Source organism: Lissotriton vulgaris, chromosome 9 (genome assembly GCF_964263255.1).
Source record: "Lissotriton vulgaris chromosome 9, aLisVul1.2, whole genome shotgun sequence".
Taxonomy (NCBI): domain Eukaryota; kingdom Metazoa; phylum Chordata; class Amphibia; order Caudata; family Salamandridae; genus Lissotriton; species Lissotriton vulgaris.
In genome coordinates, this window is record NC_141697.1 from 892,906,598 (window position 1) to 892,926,392 (window position 19,795).

At 47.1% G+C, this 19,795-nt stretch overlaps 1 protein-coding gene across 3 annotated transcripts in view; it reads left to right on the forward strand.

Annotated features, from left to right (window-relative positions):
• The window catches only part of LOC147692453 (N-acetyllactosaminide beta-1,3-N-acetylglucosaminyltransferase 2-like), a 193,438-nt gene extending 173,692 nt beyond the window's left edge, over positions 1 to 19,746 (forward strand). For all 3 annotated transcript variants that reach the window (XM_086938653.1, XM_086938654.1, XM_086938655.1), the window contains one exon: positions 14,188 to 19,746. In XM_086938653.1, the coding sequence (XP_086794779.1) occupies positions 14,222 to 15,463 (1,242 nt within the window). In that variant the 5' untranslated portion in view covers positions 14,188 to 14,221 and the 3' untranslated portion in view covers positions 15,464 to 19,746. The remainder of the gene's footprint in view (positions 1 to 14,187) is intronic.
• The last annotated feature ends 49 nt before the right edge of the window (positions 19,747 to 19,795 follow it).

A 19,795-nucleotide genomic window follows, 5' to 3' on the forward strand; every position in this document is an offset into this window, starting at 1 on the left:
CACTACTGGTTGCCAGTTTTAGATTGCATAACAGGCTTGTCAGTTCTTTGAAGGTTACAAGAGACAAGACACTAAATGTGTATAAAAAAACAAGGTTGTTGGGTTTTTGTTGAGCAAATTACATGTCAGTGGCTGCACATACATATATTTATTTCTGTTTAACTCTTTAGTCTAAAAGGTATAAGTAGGTATTACTACTTTATATATGTAGCGAGAATGTCAATTTCTTTTGGAGATATAATAAAGAAAGGACCCAGATGTGAAATATGGAATTACTTGACCTATCAAGGTACACTTATATATCAGGAGTTGGGTGCATTAGTCCGGTGTGACCCCTGAATATCGAAGAAAAAATATTGTGGTATGGAAATATTGAGAACATAATATCGAAACTGTTGGAACTGGCTATTTCTGGTTGGCTAAGGCTGATGCCAAAGCTAGGCAGAAACCACCATTCTAGTCAGGGCAAGGAAGTCACACACCAAGATAACCCCTGCTCACCCCCTTGGTAGCTTGGCACGAGCAGTAAGGCTAAACTCGGAGGCAATGTGTAAAGCATTTGCACCAGCACACAACAGCAACAACATACTAGGCACACCACAAAAGGAACTCCAAACAAGGTTATTTATAAAATAACTTTTGTATTGTAAACACACATCAGATAGTATCACACATGTACATTGTGCCAACTGGCACGGGCAACCTTCATAAGGGATTATTTACAAGACAGGGCCACAGGGGCCATGTCAGAATCAACACTTTTAGAAATAGAATACTGTCAGAAATTAGAATAAAAGAATATAAAATCACTGTAGCAAAAAGTAACAGTTATAAATCACATCCAGTAACTACTGGGAACAGGTAAGTACACACTACGCAACCCTAAACACCTTAGGAGAATGTCACGCAGGGAACCAGGACCTCACTAGGACCACCTGTACTAAAAAGAACAACCACCTAAGTATCACACAGCATTTAGGGGTCTAGGAAAGAACACATTACCCATGATGCATAAATATACATTCAGAGGAGTAGTAAAGGGAAACACATGATGCATAAACCTACACATTCAGCGGTGTTAAGAATAAGGCACATGATGCATCACAAACACATTCAGAGGTGCAGCGCTAGGAGACACATGACGCCTAAAACATTCAGAGGTGCAGCGCAGGAAAGAGGAAGACACATAATGCATAAAAACATTCAGAGGTGCCAGAGCAATACAATAGCGCAAAAATCACATGATGTCTAAAAACATTCAGAGGTGCAGGAATAACACATGATGCAAGAAAACACATTCAGAGGTGCAATAACCATACAATTGCGCAAAAACTCACATAAGCCACTACCTGTGGCAGTCCCTAGGCCAACTGGCCTTGTTGGGGCTAGGACGCCCTGAGTCTCAATGTCAGGGTGCGCTGCCATGCAGCGCCAGTCCAAGCACAAGCCTAAACGTAGCAGGTGCCCACTACTTGCTGGGCACCTGAGAACATCCCAAAACCTAAACGGTGCAGCTGCCCACTAATTGCTGGGCAGCTGGGGAACTTAAAAACTGCACCAGGGCCCTCACTGACCCTTAGGCGCAACTGCGCCACTGCTGGAGCCACACAGGCTCTGACACCAACTACTGTGGCCAAACGTTGGAGCCACACAGGCTCTTAAACTATATATGGCCGTTGGAGCCCTCAGGCTCTGCAAACAATGGCCCCACGAGCCTCGCTGGGCTCGTAAATACAACTGCCCTCAAGAGCCTCACTGGGCTCTAAATATTGTGGGGCCATGGAGCCGCTAAGGGCTTGAACTGCAAATGCCCCTTGAGCCCCGCAGGCTCTGAACAACTATCTCGCTGGCAGGAGGGGGCGGGCCCCGGCAATGTGCCCAGACGCCCCCTCTAACCACAAATGGCCCCCGGAGCCTTCTCATGGCTCTGGACAACGTTGGGGCGACCCGCTGCCAACCGGGGCCGCCCTGACTCTGTGCATTCTGGGCACTACGTTCTCTCCGGGTCGCCGGCGCAGCCCCACACCACAGAGCCCAACTCACCGGCTCAGAGCTCCCCCCAGCCCGGGATACTCACCGGGCTGCTTCCTAGGGGAATCCGCTGCTCTGCTCTTCTCCGGGCTGTGGCGTGGCGTGCGGCGGCTCTCCTCACTCGTGCTGCAGGGCTCCCTCAGTTCACGGGAGCCCTGTCGCCCGCCGCCATGCTTCTTCTCCGGTCTCCCTTCGAGCACGGGAGACCGGCCACGCCGGCAATGGCTTCCCCCCAGGCAGGGGGAAGCGGAAAACACCTCCTCTGCCGCAGGGCTCCCTCCGCTCATGGAAGCCCTGCAGAACCGCCATGCTTCTCCTCTTCGCCACTCCGGCCTCCCCCCTCGCGCTGCAGTGCCGAGGGCGGGACTTCCGGTGCTTTGTCTCGGGGCCGCGCTGCAATTGGCCGGCCGGCCCCACCACTTCCGGGTCGCCGCGGGCAGCGCGGCGGCCCGCTTTTAGGCAATCAGGCGGGGTATAAAAATCCGAGGGGTGGCACCCTCGATAACAATATAAAAAAATAGCAAATAAGCGAGGTGGGCACTCGCTAGCATGAATGAAGCGCTCCTAAGCGCCACAGGCAGATGAAGCGCTCCCCAGCGCTACGACAGTCACAAAAGCGCTTCCAAGCGCTAGAAGCAGAGTAAAGCGCTATTAAGCGCTGAGGACCATAGGAAAGCGCTCCCAGGCGCCAGGGCAACAGAAAGTCACCAAAAGTCCATTCAGGAGTCCAGAAAAAAGTCCATCAGGTGTCCAGGGGCTGGGCAGGGCCCAGGGATTCCCCTGGGCCCAAGCAGCAGCATGGCCCTGGCAAGATTCAAGTCCACAAACAAGAACAAATTGGAAGGGGACACAGCCCCTTCTTATACACAGAAAAGTATTTGAAGTCTTTGTGTAGGCAGTGTGAGAACCAGCTAGAACTGGTTATAGGCAAGTCCCTTCAGTATCAGGGACAGAGGTGACAGTCGCCCAGCGGGAGGTGGAGCCAGCATGGTGGTCAGGCAGGCACAGCCCTTCACTATCAGGTGCCATCTCCTCCCACTTCCTTGGCAGCAGATGCTGCCTTTCATCCATAAGCTGACTCAGAAAACCTCCTGGGCTCTCCAGCCCCTGTCACCCTCAAACCAGCCAGTCAATCCACAAGCAGGCCCAGGCACTCCTGACCCAGGCTCACCAGCCAATCACACGCCAGACACAAATTACACAAATACGCCAACTTCTAAAAGTGGCACTTCTAGACTAGACACAATCATGCCGCATATACCATTAAGCAGCATTCAATCTCACGAGTTCTCTCATACCAAACTCGCCCCTGCACTCCCCACACATCAGGAACTACCATGGGCATACATATTCCCCATTCATTCCTATGGGAGGGCAGGTCACTCACCACACATACACAGAGAGCTCAAGCACTTTACACTGTACCACAGTGAAAAAGTGCGCAGAGGCCTAAAATCACCAACACCAGGTTCCAGAAACAGGCTAGGAAAAAGCAAAAAGTCTCGGGGTGAACCTGCCAAAAGGGCCGGGTCCAACACAACCCCCTTCCAGCCAAAATGCAGGGTAGACCAATCACTCCACTGATGGGCTTCCTTGCTTTGGGCGACAAAACACGGACACGGACCCGCACTGCAGGGACACCTTCCGGTTCTACGCCACTCTGAACCCACCTGGTTACCTCCAAACAATAACTCTCTGACACAACTAGGATACCACACTGGTACTCCCTAGGCATCCACGGCCAAGACCAGGCCCTAGGCCATCCAAATATCATAGGTCCTAACCAATCCACAGAGCGGGGGGTAGTAACCCCTGGCACACAATAGCCATTCTCCACTCTCTCTGTGTAGCTTCAACTACCACTGATCCAACAACCTAGGGTCCACACCCCAAAGCTGACCAGAGGTCACGGGCAAGAATGCTCCACCCTACCTCCACTTCTGGGTTTCCGCACCCTCACAGAGAAGCACTCACCAGAACACAATTCTTCTACCAGCTCAGGACCTCACTCCATCACTGGTCTACCATCTGGAAACTATTTCACTTCTGAGGTACAAAGCACACAGCACAGTTCCTCTTCAAGCAGGTGGGGGGACACAGCACACAGCAAAGTCCCCTTTCCTCTACCTTAATGGAAACAACAAACTGCAGGTGAGCCCCAGATCACACAGCAAGGGCAGCCCCCTCAGTCTCTTCAGCTGATCCACTTTGGTAGAGATTCCTCTTGACCTAGAAGTTTCCTAATCTCCCAACCTAAGATCTAAACCCTCAGGTTGCACCGGGGTCAGAAGTAAGGACACCGTCCCTCTGCACCCCCTTCCAGTTCCATGACTACAGGCCCAGTATGTCTCAGGCTAGACAGAGCACACGCCAGTGGCGTATCAGCGACACACTCTCCTCCAGTATTCCCTATCACAGGGTAATTCTCAGTATGTCCAAGGCTAGACAGAGCACACGCCAGCGGCATATCAGTGACACACTTTCCTCCAGTACTCCTTCCAGGTCAGGCCACAACCCCAACCTGGCTTTCCCTACTCCTCGGGCATTGACCTCCGGAGGCCCCACAAATGGTCAAGCACTCTAGACGGTCAAATGCTCAGCGAGCCAGGACTTCTGCACCCTCCACTTAGGAGCGGTACTGCCCAACACTAGGACCGCCGGAGTTCTGGTTACAGACACTCCCCGTCCTCTAGACACAGGAAGAACCTCTTCAAATGACCTGTATGTACAGCCTAGGCCCCTGACCTGGCGCTCCCTTAGGGAACCCTCCAGGCCCTGAGATAGGGTTTCGGGCCAACGTGGGACACACCGTCCCACACTCACTCCGCCTCCACTGAGACAGGGCGTGAGCCCCTACACCCCTACCATCCTACTGGGACCTAGCTGGGTTACACATGAACCTCTTCCCCTTCACAGGATCATCAGATACACAAGCCACTCCTTTTAGAATCACTTCCTAATGCCTCTGCAAGACATCTAGCACACCGCCAGACATCCACCTTCTTGTCCAGTGCCTCTGCGGGACCTCCTGCACGCCACCAGAGGTACACCTCACGTGCAAGCTCCTTAAAAAAAAACTCACACCAACTCCTCCAGTTCAAGACACCACTCATCCACACACTCCCCCTCCAGACTGGTGAGACAGTTCCTCACTGCCCCTTATTCTCAACCTGTCACCCTCTTACTGAGCACCAGGCACCATACTCTGGGAACTGGGAATGGGACTTCACATGCACTGGACACATTTAAGCTGCCACCACTGGATCCTACCATACTGGGGAATCCAGACACACACACTACACTCAGGTGATAACCATCCTCCTGAGCTAGCCATTTCTCCTCCACACTCCCTCTCTTCCATCTACCCACACAGGGACAGGAACAGGGATGGGCACTGGACCCAGCAAGGGATTCCTAATCTATGGGAACCTCCCCCTCTACTGGCGTCCCGCCCTGTCAATTTCTCTCATCTGCCACTAAACATAAAGTGCAGAAACACATTTGAAAATGACACTCTTGAGGAAAACCAAAAATCAAAAAACAATAATCCCAAACATGTGACTATCTGAAAACAATTGCAGAGTTTTGTAATGTAGCCAGTTGTCGCTGTGGCACTGCGCAAACACAAGTCCAAATCCGCACCGTTGACCAACAATGTTAGAACTGGCTATTTCTGGTTGGCTACGGCTGACGCCAAAGCTAGGCAGAAACCACCATTCTAGTCAGGGCAAGGAAGTCACACGCCAAGATAACCCCTGCTCACCCCCTTGGTAGCTTGGCACAAGCAGTAAGGCTAAACTCGGAGGCAATGTGTAAAGCATTTGCGCCAGCACACAACAGCAACAACATACTAGGCACACCACAAAAGGAACTCCACACAAGGTTATTTATAAAATAACTTTTGTATTGTAAACACACATCAGATAGTATCACACATGTACATTGTGCCAACTGGCACGGGCAACATTCATAAGGGATTATTTACAAGACAGGGCCACAAGGGCCACTGTCAGAATCAACACTTTTAGAAATAGAATACTGTCAGAAATTAGAATAAAAGAATATAAAATCACTGTAGCAAAAAGTAACAGTTATAAATCACATCCGGTAACTACTGGGAACAGGTAAGTACACACTACGCAACCCTAAACACCTTAGGAGAATGTCACACAGGGAACCAGGACCTCACTAGGACCACCTGTACTAAAAAGAACAACCACCTAAGTATCACACAGCATTTAGGGGTCTAGGAAAGAACACATTACCCATGCTGCATAAATATACATTCAGAGGAGTAGTAAAGGGAAACACATGATGCATAAACCTACACATTCAGCGGTGTTAAGAATAAGGCACATGATGCATCACAAACACATTCAGAGGTGCAGCGCTAGGAGACACATGACGCCTAAAACATTCAGAGGTGCAGCGCAGGAAAGAGGAAGACACATAATGCATAAAAACATTCAGAGGTGCCAGAGCAATACAATAGCGCAAAAATCACATGATGTCTAAAAACATTCAGAGGTGCAGGAATAACACATGATGCAAGAAAACACATTCAGAGGTGCAATAACCATACAATTGCGCAAAAACTCACATAAGCCACTACCTGTGGCAGTCCCTAGGCCAACTGGCCTTGTTGGGGCTAGGACGCCCTGAGTCTCAATGTCAGGGTGCGCTGCCATGCAGCGCCAGTCCAAGCACAAGCCTAAACGTAGCAGGTGCCCACTACTTGCTGGGCACCTGAGAACATCCCAAAACCTAAACGGTGCAGCTGCCCACTAATTGCTGGGCAGCTGGGGAACTTAAAAACTGCACCAGGGCCCTCACTGACCCGTAGGTGCAAACTGCGCCACTGCTGGAGCCACACAGGCTCTGACACCAACTACTGTGGCCAAACGTTGGAGCCACACAGGCTCTTAAACTATATATGGCCGTTGGAGCCCTCAGGCTCTGCAAACAATGGCCCCACGAGCCTCGCTGGGCTCGTAAATACAACTGCCCTCAAGAGCCTCACTGGGCTCTAAATATTGTGGGGCCATGGAGCCGCTAAGGGCTTGAACTGCAAATGCCCCTTGAGCCCCGCAGGCTCTGAACAACTATCTCGCTGGCAGGAGGGGGCGGGCACCGGCAATGTGCCCAGACGCCCCCTCTAACCACAAATGGCCCCCGGAGCCTTCTCATGGCTCTGGACAACGTTGGGGCGACCCGCTGCCAACCGGGGCCGCCCTGACTCTGTGCATTCTGGGCACTACGTTCTCTCCGGGTCGCCGGCGCAGCCCCACACCACAGAGCCCAACTCACCGGCTCAGAGCTCCCCCCAGCCCGGGATACTCACCGGGCTGCTTCCTCTGGGAATCCGCTGCTCTGCTCTTCTGCGGGCTGCGGCGTGGCATGCGGCGGCTCTCCTCACTCGTGCAGCAGGGCTCCCTCAGCTCACAGAAGCCCTGCCGCCCGCCGCCATGCTTTGTCTCCGGTCTCCCTTCGAGCACGGGAGACCGCCACACCGGCAATGGCTTCCCCCCAGGCAGGGGGAAGCGGAAAACACCTCCTCTGCCGCAAGGCTCCCTCCGCTCATGGGAGCCCTGCAGAACCGCCATGCTTCTCCTCTTCGCCACTCTGGTCTCCACCCTCGCGCTGCAGTGCCGAGGGCGGGACTTCCGGTGCTTTGTCTCTGGGCCGCGCTGCAATTGGCCGGCCGGCCCCACCACTTCCGGGTCGCCGCGGGCAGCGCGGCGGCCCGCTTTTAGGCAATCAGGCGGGGTATAAAAATCCGAGGGGTGGCACCCTCGATAACAATATAAAAAAATAGCAAATAAGCGAGGTGGGCACTCGCTAGCATGAATGAAGCGCTCCTGAGCGCCACAGGCAGATGAGGCGCTCCCCAGCGCTACGACAGTCACAAAAGCGCTTCCAAGCGCTAGAAGCAGAGTAAAGCGCTATTAAGCGCCGGGGACCATAGGAAAGCGCTCCCAGGCGCCAGGGCAACAGAAAGTCGCCAAAAGTCCATTCAGGAGTCCAGAAAAAAGTCCATCAGGTGTCCAGGGGCTGGGCAGGGCCCAGGGATTCCCCTGGGCCCAAGCAGCAGCATGCCCCTGGCAAAATTCAAGTCCACAAACAAGAACAAATTGGAAGGGGACACAGCCCCTTCTTATACACAGAAAAGTCTTTGAAGTCTTTGTGTAGGCAGTGTGAGAACCAGCTAGAACTGGTTATAGGAAAGTCCCTTCAGTATCAGGGACAGAGGTGACAGTCGCCCAGCGGGAGGTGGAGCCAGCATGGTGGTCAGGCAGGCACAGCCCTTCACTGTCAGGTGCCATCTCCTCCCACTTCCTTGGCAGCAGATGCTGCCTTTCATCCATGGGCTGACTCAGACAACTTCCTGGGCTCTCCAGCCCCTGTCACCCTCAAACCAGACAGTCAATCCACAAGCAGGCCCAGGCACTCCTGACCTAGGCTCACCAGCCAATCACACGCCAGACACAAATTACACAAATATGCCAACTTCTAAAAGTGGCACTTCTAGACTGGACACAATCATGCCGCATATACCATTAAGCAGCATTCAATCTCACGAGTTCTCTCATACCAAACTCGCCCCTGCACTCCCCACACATCAGGAACTACCATGGGCATACATATTCCCCATTCATTCCTATGGGAGGGCAGGTCACTCACCACACATACACAGAGAGCTCAAGCACTTTACACTGTACCACAGTGAAAAAGTGCGCAGAGGCCTAAAATCACCAACACCAGGTTCCAGAAACAGGCTAGGAAAAAGCAAAAAGTCTCGGGGTGAACCTGCCAAAAGGGCCGGGTCCAACAGAAACCAAAATACCAAAAAGCAAGTATTGATTTTCCGTATCGAACTCTATACTTATGTACCTTGAATTCACAACTGGGGCAGATTCACATAGACCAGCAACAAATGCTCCCTCGGGATGTGCCTGCCTGCCACCACAGGAACACAGTAACAACATTTCATACACAAAAAGAATTATGAGGGGCAAAAAGAAAGATATATTCTTAATAAATGTATTGACCAAGTACTAATCGTCCAGCACATGCTTCATGATAAAACACGATTCCTCTGGCCGTTTTAACCCCTTGGGCGCGGCCACGATTCTGCGCCTGTGCGGCCGTTTTAATTAGTGGGTGGGTTCATGACGGCCCCCAGCCGTCATGAGCACACGCCCACCGTGATGCATGACGGCTAGGGGCCGTCATCAGCATGGAAGGGGTTAATAGGTCCAATAATCAAGTAAATCACTCTATTCATATTTTCATAGAAGACTTCCCTAATATTATTGATATAGTCAAGTTTCAAATTAAAGGCAGTCCTAGCATAACAAGGAAAGTAACTGGCATAATGCCATTCCACAGTGAGTCTTTTGATATATATCTTCAAGGTACATAGATATGAAGTTAGGAATAGTAAATGTATACTTTTTATGCACTTACCTTTCAATATTTTGGTCCTCGATATTTTTCTTATATCACAATAGTTCCATGCTGGATATTCAGTCGTACATCAATAGACTCAATCTTGATAAAAGTGGCACTTGATAAAAGTGACTTCTTAAAAGGAAGCCCAATACTGGATACATGTAGTTCGATGTTCATTGAGTGATCTGATAACCATACATGTGACCTGATGCTCTTATGGATATTCAGGCAGAGCATCACTGACAAACAACTAGTTACTGCGACATCCGATAAAGACTGGTTCATTATCCGATAAAGACGTGTTCAATATCTGCCTGTTCTTGACATATGGGCTGTACATGATCTTCGGCTTTTCTAGTCCACTACTGTTCCTTAGTGTGCCTTCTAGTTGTTGGAGCACTTGTAATAAAAGACAGGTTCTTGCCAACTACTTAGGATTAATCAACAGTATTTGCCCAGATGTGTACCCCGTCTTCATCAAATCCCCAATGACCAAGTATGTTTGCCACCCATCCTTCTGTAATCCTCTGGATATGCCAAGATTTGCCACCCATCCCATAGTAGATTTGACACTGATCAATTAATAATTCTGGGGGTGCGCTCAAATTTAGAACACATCAATTAGCCATCTTAAGATCACACTTACATTTGCCCCAGAACTTTGTATTGCTCAGTACATGCACAGGTTTGTGTAAAGTCACATACACGTCACACATTCTGTTGATGTCACTGTGTTCCATGCTGTTCCAGTGACATCACCACAGTTTGCCATTTATCACGTGTCAACCGCTCTGTGGGTGAGAAAGTAAATTACTGGGGATTCTGATTTATAAAGCTTGTGTGCTGTTGTGAGACAAACAGAAAGCGTGTTTGTGTGCGTGAGGTCATTAACCGTGTATCTATTCTGCTTTTTATATGCATACTCTTAACAACATGGATTGTTCCTTAACTGGAATCTTCTCGTTAGAAGGTGCACAAGGTTGTTTTGTTGGCCCTAGGACAAGTATTTAAATGCCTTCTGTGCACATTTTACTACAAATAAGCCCGTTACTAAGAGGTGGCACAGCCCAATGTCACACCTCCCGTGTTTTTTTCTATAATATCTACTATGTAGTTCTTTGTACACTAGGACCACCGGATGGGCATGGAGGCACAGAGTCATTACTCATCATCCAAGGAGGAGCCAAGATACGAATGGGTATTGAAACTCCACTCTTTTGTCTGCTCTTACTCTCATTTTATCTGCAAGTGGACCAAAGATGAAGGGCACATGTAGACCCTAGTGGGTGGTCCGCCTGTCCTCCGGGTGGTGAAAAGCCTGTCCTCTGCCATCCTGGTGGAGGGCCACCCACAGTATTTAGAGATTCCTACCTGTCAGACTGAAATCACTTTGCCTACAGTGCATCTGGCAGTTTGGTGGACACTTTGTAGGCACAGCTGAAATTCCAATTTGGCGCCATGTTTCTTTTTCACTTGGCTTTTCAAGAAACAAGCTTGCAAACTAACCATGGCCTATTATGGATGGAGTTACTTTTCTGTGTGTCAGGTCTTTTTTTGTTTTCCATGCCAGGGACCATCATGCCTTGAATGCTTTCTGTGGATTCCCATGATAGGAAAAATAATTGACGACCGACCAGCCTTGTCATTCACTGTGACTGGAACGAGATAGGTCTGGTCAAGAATGGAACCACAAGGTGATGAGTTTCTGACCTAGAAGTCACCTGATGCTCAGCGATTGGAAACTCAGCAGTTCTCACTTCTAGATGAGACAGGGGTGGGGGGGCTGCATGAGTTTAGTGGGGAAGGAGAATTTCCAATTTGGGTAAAAACTCCCTGTTCCGCCAAATTCTTGATGGCCACCTAACTGTACTCCAAGCCTGCACTCATCTGTCTGTATATCCCTTGCTATGCCATCAACCTATAAATCAGGCCATCCATATAAACCTTCTTGTGAACTGTCGATACTCTGTGTTTAATGAGTAAGCTGCATTTGTCCTTATATGTGCATTTTGTTTGTGTGAGTTAGAGCCTCTGAATTGTTGTGTAGTAATGGGTAGCTGAATATCTGTTTACAGTCTAAGTGCAAGGATGACTTGATGTTTTATTGTCATGTATAGGTGCCTGAATGTTATGTCTGGAAGCCTGTGCGTGTTTGGTATCTGGGATTGCGTTGTTTGTGTGTGCACTGATGCCTTTAGGTATATTGCTGTTTGTGTAATAAATGTGTATGCCTTTGTATACGTGCTTGTTAGTGTGATGTTTGTGAATTTGTGCATGGATGTATTGTTTCTCTGTATATGCACTATGCAAAAGCTAGACCTATTGCCATTATAAATGGTTGGTTACAGTATAATTCACACATTTTAGCTTTTTCTGCAGGAAGAGAGCTAGTGGGTCTGGTGTTATTGAGATTAAAGATTAGGGGCTGGTTGAAGTTTGATACTTGTACTCCGTTTTAAGCAAAGTTGTCAGGCTTTCCTCTTTGTGCATTTTATGAAGGTTGTCAAGTTTCCCCAAGTTCAATTGAGGAAGAAGGTTTTTTTCCCCAAAAAAAGTTTTGTTTAGTTATTTTTGCAAAACTGAATAGCGATAGAATTCATTAACAAAAACTTTTTAAAGCTTTGTGACCGGCTTCACAGTTGCAAAGTTTAAAAAACTTCACAAGGTTATGTACGAAAATCTTCTGCTGCTTCATACAAGCCGAGCAAACACAAGGTTTCCACGTTGCTCAATATCAATAGGATATCATGTTTTCAATGCTGGGCTTTCATTTGACAACCTGCTATGGTTTGGTAGTTGTAGTTCTGGTTTGCTTCGTTTGAACCAGTTAGGCTACAACACATGATATCACTTTGAGCAGGTCAATAACGGTGCGTTTGCAGCAACCGTAACACAATAGTTTTAACGGGACTCAAGAGGCTCACTTACCATCTCAATATTTTGACCATGGATATTTTGGTCATGAAGTTTTGGCAGCACAATGTTTCTGTAGTCTATATATTGACTTACAATCCCCAGGAAGGGAGGAGAATATAGAATTTGACAACTATGTAATCGGTGGTATAAAGGCGTGGGCTAACCCAAAATGTGGACCCTACATCCGAGTCAGGGATACCTGGTGATAGGGATTAAAGAAACTCTCTGACTTTCCCTATCAACTATTAATTAAAAAATTGTTGGTATTTTCTTGCGCACTTGGCCGATACACAGAAATTTGGCATGCAAAGTATTTTTTTATACTCTGTCCTCAATCAAGCACCCTCTCGCAACATCTTTCCCTTGTAGCCCACCACATTTACAGTCAATCACTGCCCCCACGTTATGCACACACCCACAGATATTTCTTTTCTCCTTTCTACGTATGTCCCCTTACATAATGCTAATTTCTCCAGTATTCTTATAATTGCTCTAAGGTTATCCCTGAAATATGTATTCTCTTATTTCCTTCCATCATACCAGTCCAAGGTTAGGCTCCCTTGAGCTACTTCACTGACGAGCTTGTGTTGATTCACCTATGCCCACTGTGTGGTACAGAGACTAGAGAAGACGGCAGCATTTACAGCACCCACAAAATAACTTGTTGCTCTCTACTGATGCAGGAATGAACCCAGAAACACATGTCTAGAGTTGCACAGCACAGGCTGCACCAACAAGGGTGAAAAATTAAAGGCTACCACTGAAGTAAGTGTCCTCATGCACTGCATTTACCATGATGCATTGGGGCAACTTCAGTGCTGGAATGTGAGAAAGTGTGCTCCCACCCTCCGTCTCAAGGTTAAACGCCAACCTTTATATAATATGCCCATCTAAGAACTGCCTAATGAAGAATAATGGACTGGAATGTGATTAAGGGTAATTACCAGTGGTAGACATTAATTTAGACATTAGGTCCTTCATGTTTTGATTTTCTTAGTCTGTGGTAGAGGCAAGCAACTTGCCATCTGGTGTTGCATAAATAGGGAAAGACGTCATGAGGAAATCGGCAATGCACTACCCATAGTGCAGATTTTCATCCACAGTGAGAATGCTAACAAGCAACTAGTAAATAAAACATCACACATAGGCTTCTCACTCCTGTAGCACATATGGTCACCCCATATGTCGTACTTCTGGGACACTGTTACACATTTTACATCTCTTTTTTGGATATTATCACAGACAGTTTCACCTTAGAACTTGGTATATTCCTGACCTATTTGCATGAAACCACCCTTACCCTCTTCCAGACCTCCTATTCTTACCAAGCTCCCACAACACTCTTCCCATCTTAGAAACCCACGAAAAAGATCTCTCATGATATAATGATTTTGACATATTTAAAATGCTGCAAATAAAGGTCAACTGCATGTGAGAGTGTTATAGTCTCAATATTCCATTTTGTAAACTAGAAAGATCAACCATATATCAAGAGATTTTAGAGCCAAAATTCTCTGCAGCAGCTCTAATTATTTTAATCTTGATTGACGGAAACATATATCAAATGAAATTGATAAGGAACTCAATTAGGATGTAGTTATTGTATAGTCTGGTAAAGGGAAAGAAGGAGGGATGCAGGGGTGTAGATATTTGTAATGGTTGCCCAGTTCAGATTCATGTGTTGTCCCACCAGAACCCGCACACTCAATGTCATTTCTGTACATGTACATGAACCTTTACTCTTCCTGTGTTCCAAATGTGACCAGTTCTTTTGCTTACTATTTTCAGGTTTTTCTGAGGAGCGGAAGAAGCTGTGACGACAATGCGGATTCCAAAGTGCATAACAGTGCTCATGTCCCTTGTCATGCTTTTAGTCATAGGAACCTATATAAACTGGACAAGTCCTACCCCTCTACCAAAGGAGGCCTCCTCATTGTCCTCCCAGAAGCCTTGGTGGACGGCACCTCCTATTTCCACCATTCTATCAACTGGTAATATGAAAGACAGCTTTGCTAGAAATAACCTTTCCTGGAATTTGCTCCCAAACTTGGCATTGCGGCTGAAGGACACAATCCCTGTTAAGAACAGTTACTGGAACAAGAAACAGCATGAGATCTTTCAAGATCTTGAGAGACAGGCCAATGTTTCCACCTCTTGCGGTGTCAATCATGAAGCAGTTTCGCAAATCGGAGATTTCCATACTTATCCAGAGATCTACAAGCAGTTTGTATCATACAGTGACTGCAGGGAGTTTCCAATGCTGATCAACCAGGCCAATAAATGCAGTAAGAACCAGACATTTCTTCTGATTGCTATCAAATCAGTTCCTAAAAGCTTTGACAAGAGACAGGCTTTGAGAGAAACTTGGGGCCGCGAAATGGAGTACAGAGGTTTGCAAGTTCGAACCGTCTTCCTCCTGGGGACAGAGAAGGATGGGTCAGGACCTGACCTACAGCATCTACTCAGATTCGAGAGTGAGCTTTTCCAAGACATCCTTCAGTGGGACTTCCAGGATTCCTTTCTCAATCTGACTCTGAAAGATAACCTTTTCTTGAAATGGGTCACCGTTCACTGCCCAAACATCAGTTTCATCTTTAAAGGAGATGATGACGTTTTTACCAACACCCTCGGCATCCTGCAGTACCTGGAATCAATTGAGCCGGACAAGGCAAAGGTCCTTTACATTGGACATCTTGTCACTGAAGCGTCACCCTTCCGAGACCACCGAAGTAAATATTACATTCCAAAGTCATTCTACGAAGGATCTTATCCTCCCTATGTGGGAGGAGGGGGCTTTGTATTCTCTGGGTCTTTGGCCAAGTGGTTGTACCTGATTTCGCAGTACATTAAGTTCTATCCCATTGATGATGTCTACACTGGGCTGTGCTTTCAAGCTTTGCAGGTGGAGCCGCAGATGCATCCTGAATTTCAGACCTTTGACATTGCAGAGAAGGAAAGGGATAACCCTTGCACCCACAAAAAGCTTCTGTTGGTCCATCAGAGGAACCCCCAGCAACTCATCCGACTCTGGCGCAGGATACAAGACCCTAGTCTCAAATGCTGAGGAAGCGTGCAGGGGCAAGAGAGCATAATGTAGGTAAAACGCTTCATGTAGGACACTCAGAAGTACAGTGCTTGTTGGGGGTCACTAAGCCTGGGAAACAAATGGAGTCCAAGTGTCAATAATGCAAGGGTTTCGTTTGTGCTCCAACTGAGCACATCCTACATTTCCATCACTAGGGTTCTGGTTGGATCGCAATGCAAGTCACAGTGTTCGAAAACGTAGTACCGTCTCGTTGTGGTACTTTGACTTTTGTGGTTTAACCGCATGGTTCTGTCATCGATGAACCTTCACTCCAGTTGACACCCGTGTTTGACTTATCAAGAGACACATCAAGGTCAGAGTTGACATGAAAAGAAGACCATCCTTGTTTACTCACTTAGAGGTGGTGCAGTCAGAGAAAGGCTGAGTGAAAACATGGGGAAAGTTGTGTTTGAAGGGGACACTGCTGCTTCTATTGACATGGTTGAATCCAGAGGGGCAGAAAGCTTAAACTCCCAGCATTATCTTCCAAGTGTGTGAAGCAAAAACACCAAACACCTTTTAAAAATACAAATTGAGGGGTTGCTCAGGGTTTGAAGAGCAGAACTGAGAAAAGCTCAACATCTGTTTGCACATTTCCGCATTTCCGACAGAAGGTAGAAAATATGTATTGCAAGTCTAATCTTTGTGCGATGTAGCACCCAGTGGAAGCTGCAAAGCACAGAGCTATGGTGCATATCAGTTGAGCTGGTTAAAAACTACTGAGGCCTTCTTCATGGCTAAGATACATCAGCAGCCTTATATATAGTCACGTTAAAGAGCATACAGGTTTGTACACAACTGAGTTTAATCTCTTTCAGTACTCAGTTCTATGTAACTCACTAATGTAAGCACTCCAAAACAGTTATGTGGGTGGTATTCTGTAGAAGGAGATGCCAGTATGTTGAAGTCTGAACTCCAATTGTTGTTTGCACTAGGATGGGCCAAAGATGGAACAGATATTTTCCTTGGACCCACCCCTTATTTTTCAGTTTATTGATCAGTGATAGTTATTCCTTAAAACTGACATTGGGAGAGGGAGTATTGTGTATTATCTATATTTGTTTGTGTTATGTTTCTAATTGTTTTAGTTAAAACATTTGTGTTTCCAGAACCAACCATGTCCAAAGCTGCTGTCTACCTCCATTAAACATGTTTGTAGCATACTTGATTCCCTCACCACAGGGCTAATCTGAGAGGGCGTTGATGTTGCAGAAAAGTAGCTGGGAATCAGCACAGGGCTCAGTCTCACCTGCTGACTTTTCTTGCACAGCAAATTCCCTCTCTGTCTCCCAAAGCAGAGGTGAACGTACAGTGATCCCATGAGCACAGACCTCACTCTTCATGCATCTAAAAACTGTGGCTGGCCACAGGATCTCAGAGGTTCATCAGTATCTGCCTGTTCCTCCCCGCTAAGGACAGCGAAGGTTCGGGCACGCACCAGCCTCACTCTTGCTACAGCAGAGAGCTTCCCTCATAATGGTTTCTTCCAAGGGTAGGTGCGATTTTCTTCCAGAATGTATGAGTAAGTCAGGGGTAAATCATAGCTACTCAGAGAAACATGCTTGTGAATGAGGCACTCTGTGTCCATTGGAAATGTTCCAAGGTGTAAGATAAGTGGTCATGGTAGCATGACCCTATAAGCTCTGTCCCTGTTTGCCTATAGGTGAAATTCTTTGCCTCTTAACCCCTTGGGCGCGGCCGCGATTCTGCACCTGTGCGGCCGTTTTAATGAGTGGGTGGGTTCATGACGGCCCCCAGCTGTCATGAGCACACGCCCACCGTGATGCATGACGGCTGGGGGCCGTCATCAGCATGGAAGGGGTTAAATACTCTTTCTAGGGAGCTGATCGTAATGGTCCTATCTTATTGTTTTGAGGCTGACGAAATGAGATGCGTGAAGTAAAGGGCAAGCCATTTCCAGCCGAAATAGAATACAGTGTTACCTCAGTAGGCATCCTCTTTGAAATCTCATCTTACAGTTCACATTCGTCGACCACCTCATCGAATAAATATTGGAAACGTGGATGGATTCATGAGGGTGGGAAATGGAACTGTTTGTTGTGAGATATGTGCTACACACTGAGTTGGGTATTAAAATATGCTTGCGCAATCTATAGGCTGGTGGCATGTAAGACATGAAGGTATCACAAAAATACTCATGGACAGAGGACATAATACGGCTACAGAAGAAAGAATGCGTTGGACAACTGTCATTGGTTTGACGTGGAATCGGTTAGCGTCGGGGAAACACAGAGAAGTAGGTATTTTCTGACAGGGTGGTAGGTATGTGGATGAAATCTGAGGGGAGGGGGGCTCAAGAAGTATAAGAATTTTAAAAAGCTTTCGGAAAGCCATTAGAGCCACTCAGAGTAACTGGTGCCTTAAGTAGGCTAAGTGGTGTTCCATTACAAAGAGCCATGGGAAGCGGTGATGGGCCTAACAGGCCTTATATGAGGGCAATGTCTGTGGTTTTTGTGCTAATTCATGTATGGTGATATTTTATTTAGAGGTGAAAATTGCTTTTGCATAAAGGATACATGGTTAGAAAGTGCATCTGATATATGTTATGTATTTTTGCGGTTGTATGATGTATTCACGCATGCGATTACTACGCATGCCTTTAAAATAGGTGCTTACAACACGGTGCTGTTACCACATTCCCTTTTCCATGCATTTCCTTACAATGAATATGCCTTTACCACGCATGCCTTTACAGCGAAAATCATTGTAAAGGCATGATTGGTGAAGGAATATGCGTGGTAGAGGTTAGGTGTGGTACCGGTACCTGCTTTGTACCTGCTGGCACCCTCCATGGCCACTCCCACACCCTGAGCCCTATATAACACTCCTCCCCTCTCCACCAGCCCTGAAAACCAGCCCGCTCCCACCCCAGAAACCTTAGACAGGCCTTCCAGCCCTAAAACACTACAGCCCCGCCCTAAAAACTACCCCGACCCCACCCCGGAGCCCTACAATTGGCCTCTCAGCCCTTAAACCACCTCAGCCCCCTATTCCCGAGACCTAAACTCAGCCCCAGGCTTTAAAACGACCCATCCCAGCCCTAAAACAAGCCTCTCTGCTCTAAAAACACCCATCCCGTCACCTTGAGCCCTCCAACCCAGCCCCTGGCACTGATGACTATCCAACCCAGCCCTGACCAGAAAACTGGCGCCTTCCCTGAGCCCTAAATTCCAGCTACCAGACCTGAAACGTACTCACTAAGCCGCATCCCGATACCTCTGACATCCTGACAACTTTTTTTTTTTACCTCAAACACCTCCGACCCACTGCCCATTCGCTCCGAGTCTAGAGCGTTGACTATCTTTACCACACATATTTACAGCCTTTACATCAAAAATCGTTGTAAAGGCAAGCGCGTTAAAGGCATGCGTGGTAAAGCAATATGAGCGCTAAAGGCAAGTGTGGTGACGCTTGCGCTGTAATGAAATGCGTGGTTTAGACCGCGTTGTAAATGCTGTTTCCCATTTGTGCATCTCACTGTGAGCCAATGGGTAATATATTTTTTTTATTGTACTATAGATTCCAAAGTAAAGCACTTTACTTTTCTCTCTACATAGTACAGGGATTCCTATTCACCGCGGTGAATGTACTCTATTGCATGACTTGAATCTCTCTTTCATCTTGAGTCACAAATCCTTGGTAAATCTTTTAAACACTCATTGTTGCCCCGCTATATTCAGTTATTTTAAAGTAGTAAGAGCTATTAGTCATCAACTGCGACCCACATTCTATTCCCACTTCCAGGCCCCAAGAGCCCTTTCCAGTGGTTTCCACGCTTTTGCCAGTCGGAAGACATTCCACCGGTTGCTTATCTAGCATTCCACAGTACTTAAATGCAATATTTATTTTGGGATAAGGTCAAAAAAGCCGTAGCCTTGCCATTTGCCAAGTGCCTGATTCTTTGATCTGTCTATATGTAATTTTCCTCAGTGGAACACATTTTCATGACTTGGAAGAAACAGTAGGCAGGCCAAACTTCCTCGGAGTTTGCATGTCCCGCGTTTTTATTTTTCAAAAGAGAAAAAGGTACACATATGTTCCGTCTTTACTGATGTTATGAAGTATACATAATCGTTTTTGTTCCATGTGCACATCGTTATGTTACATTGCGCAACCATGTACTTTTTTTTCAAAAACTCAAAGTGACTTTGTCCTCTTTAATGAATTTTGTGGGGTCGGGTTTCCTTTTACAAATGCTGTAAAATAAAATAATTTATGAAATTAATAAAGTTTGAAAATGATATGCCTCTGTTTTTTGCTATTTAAAAATCTACACGTATGATAGAAAAA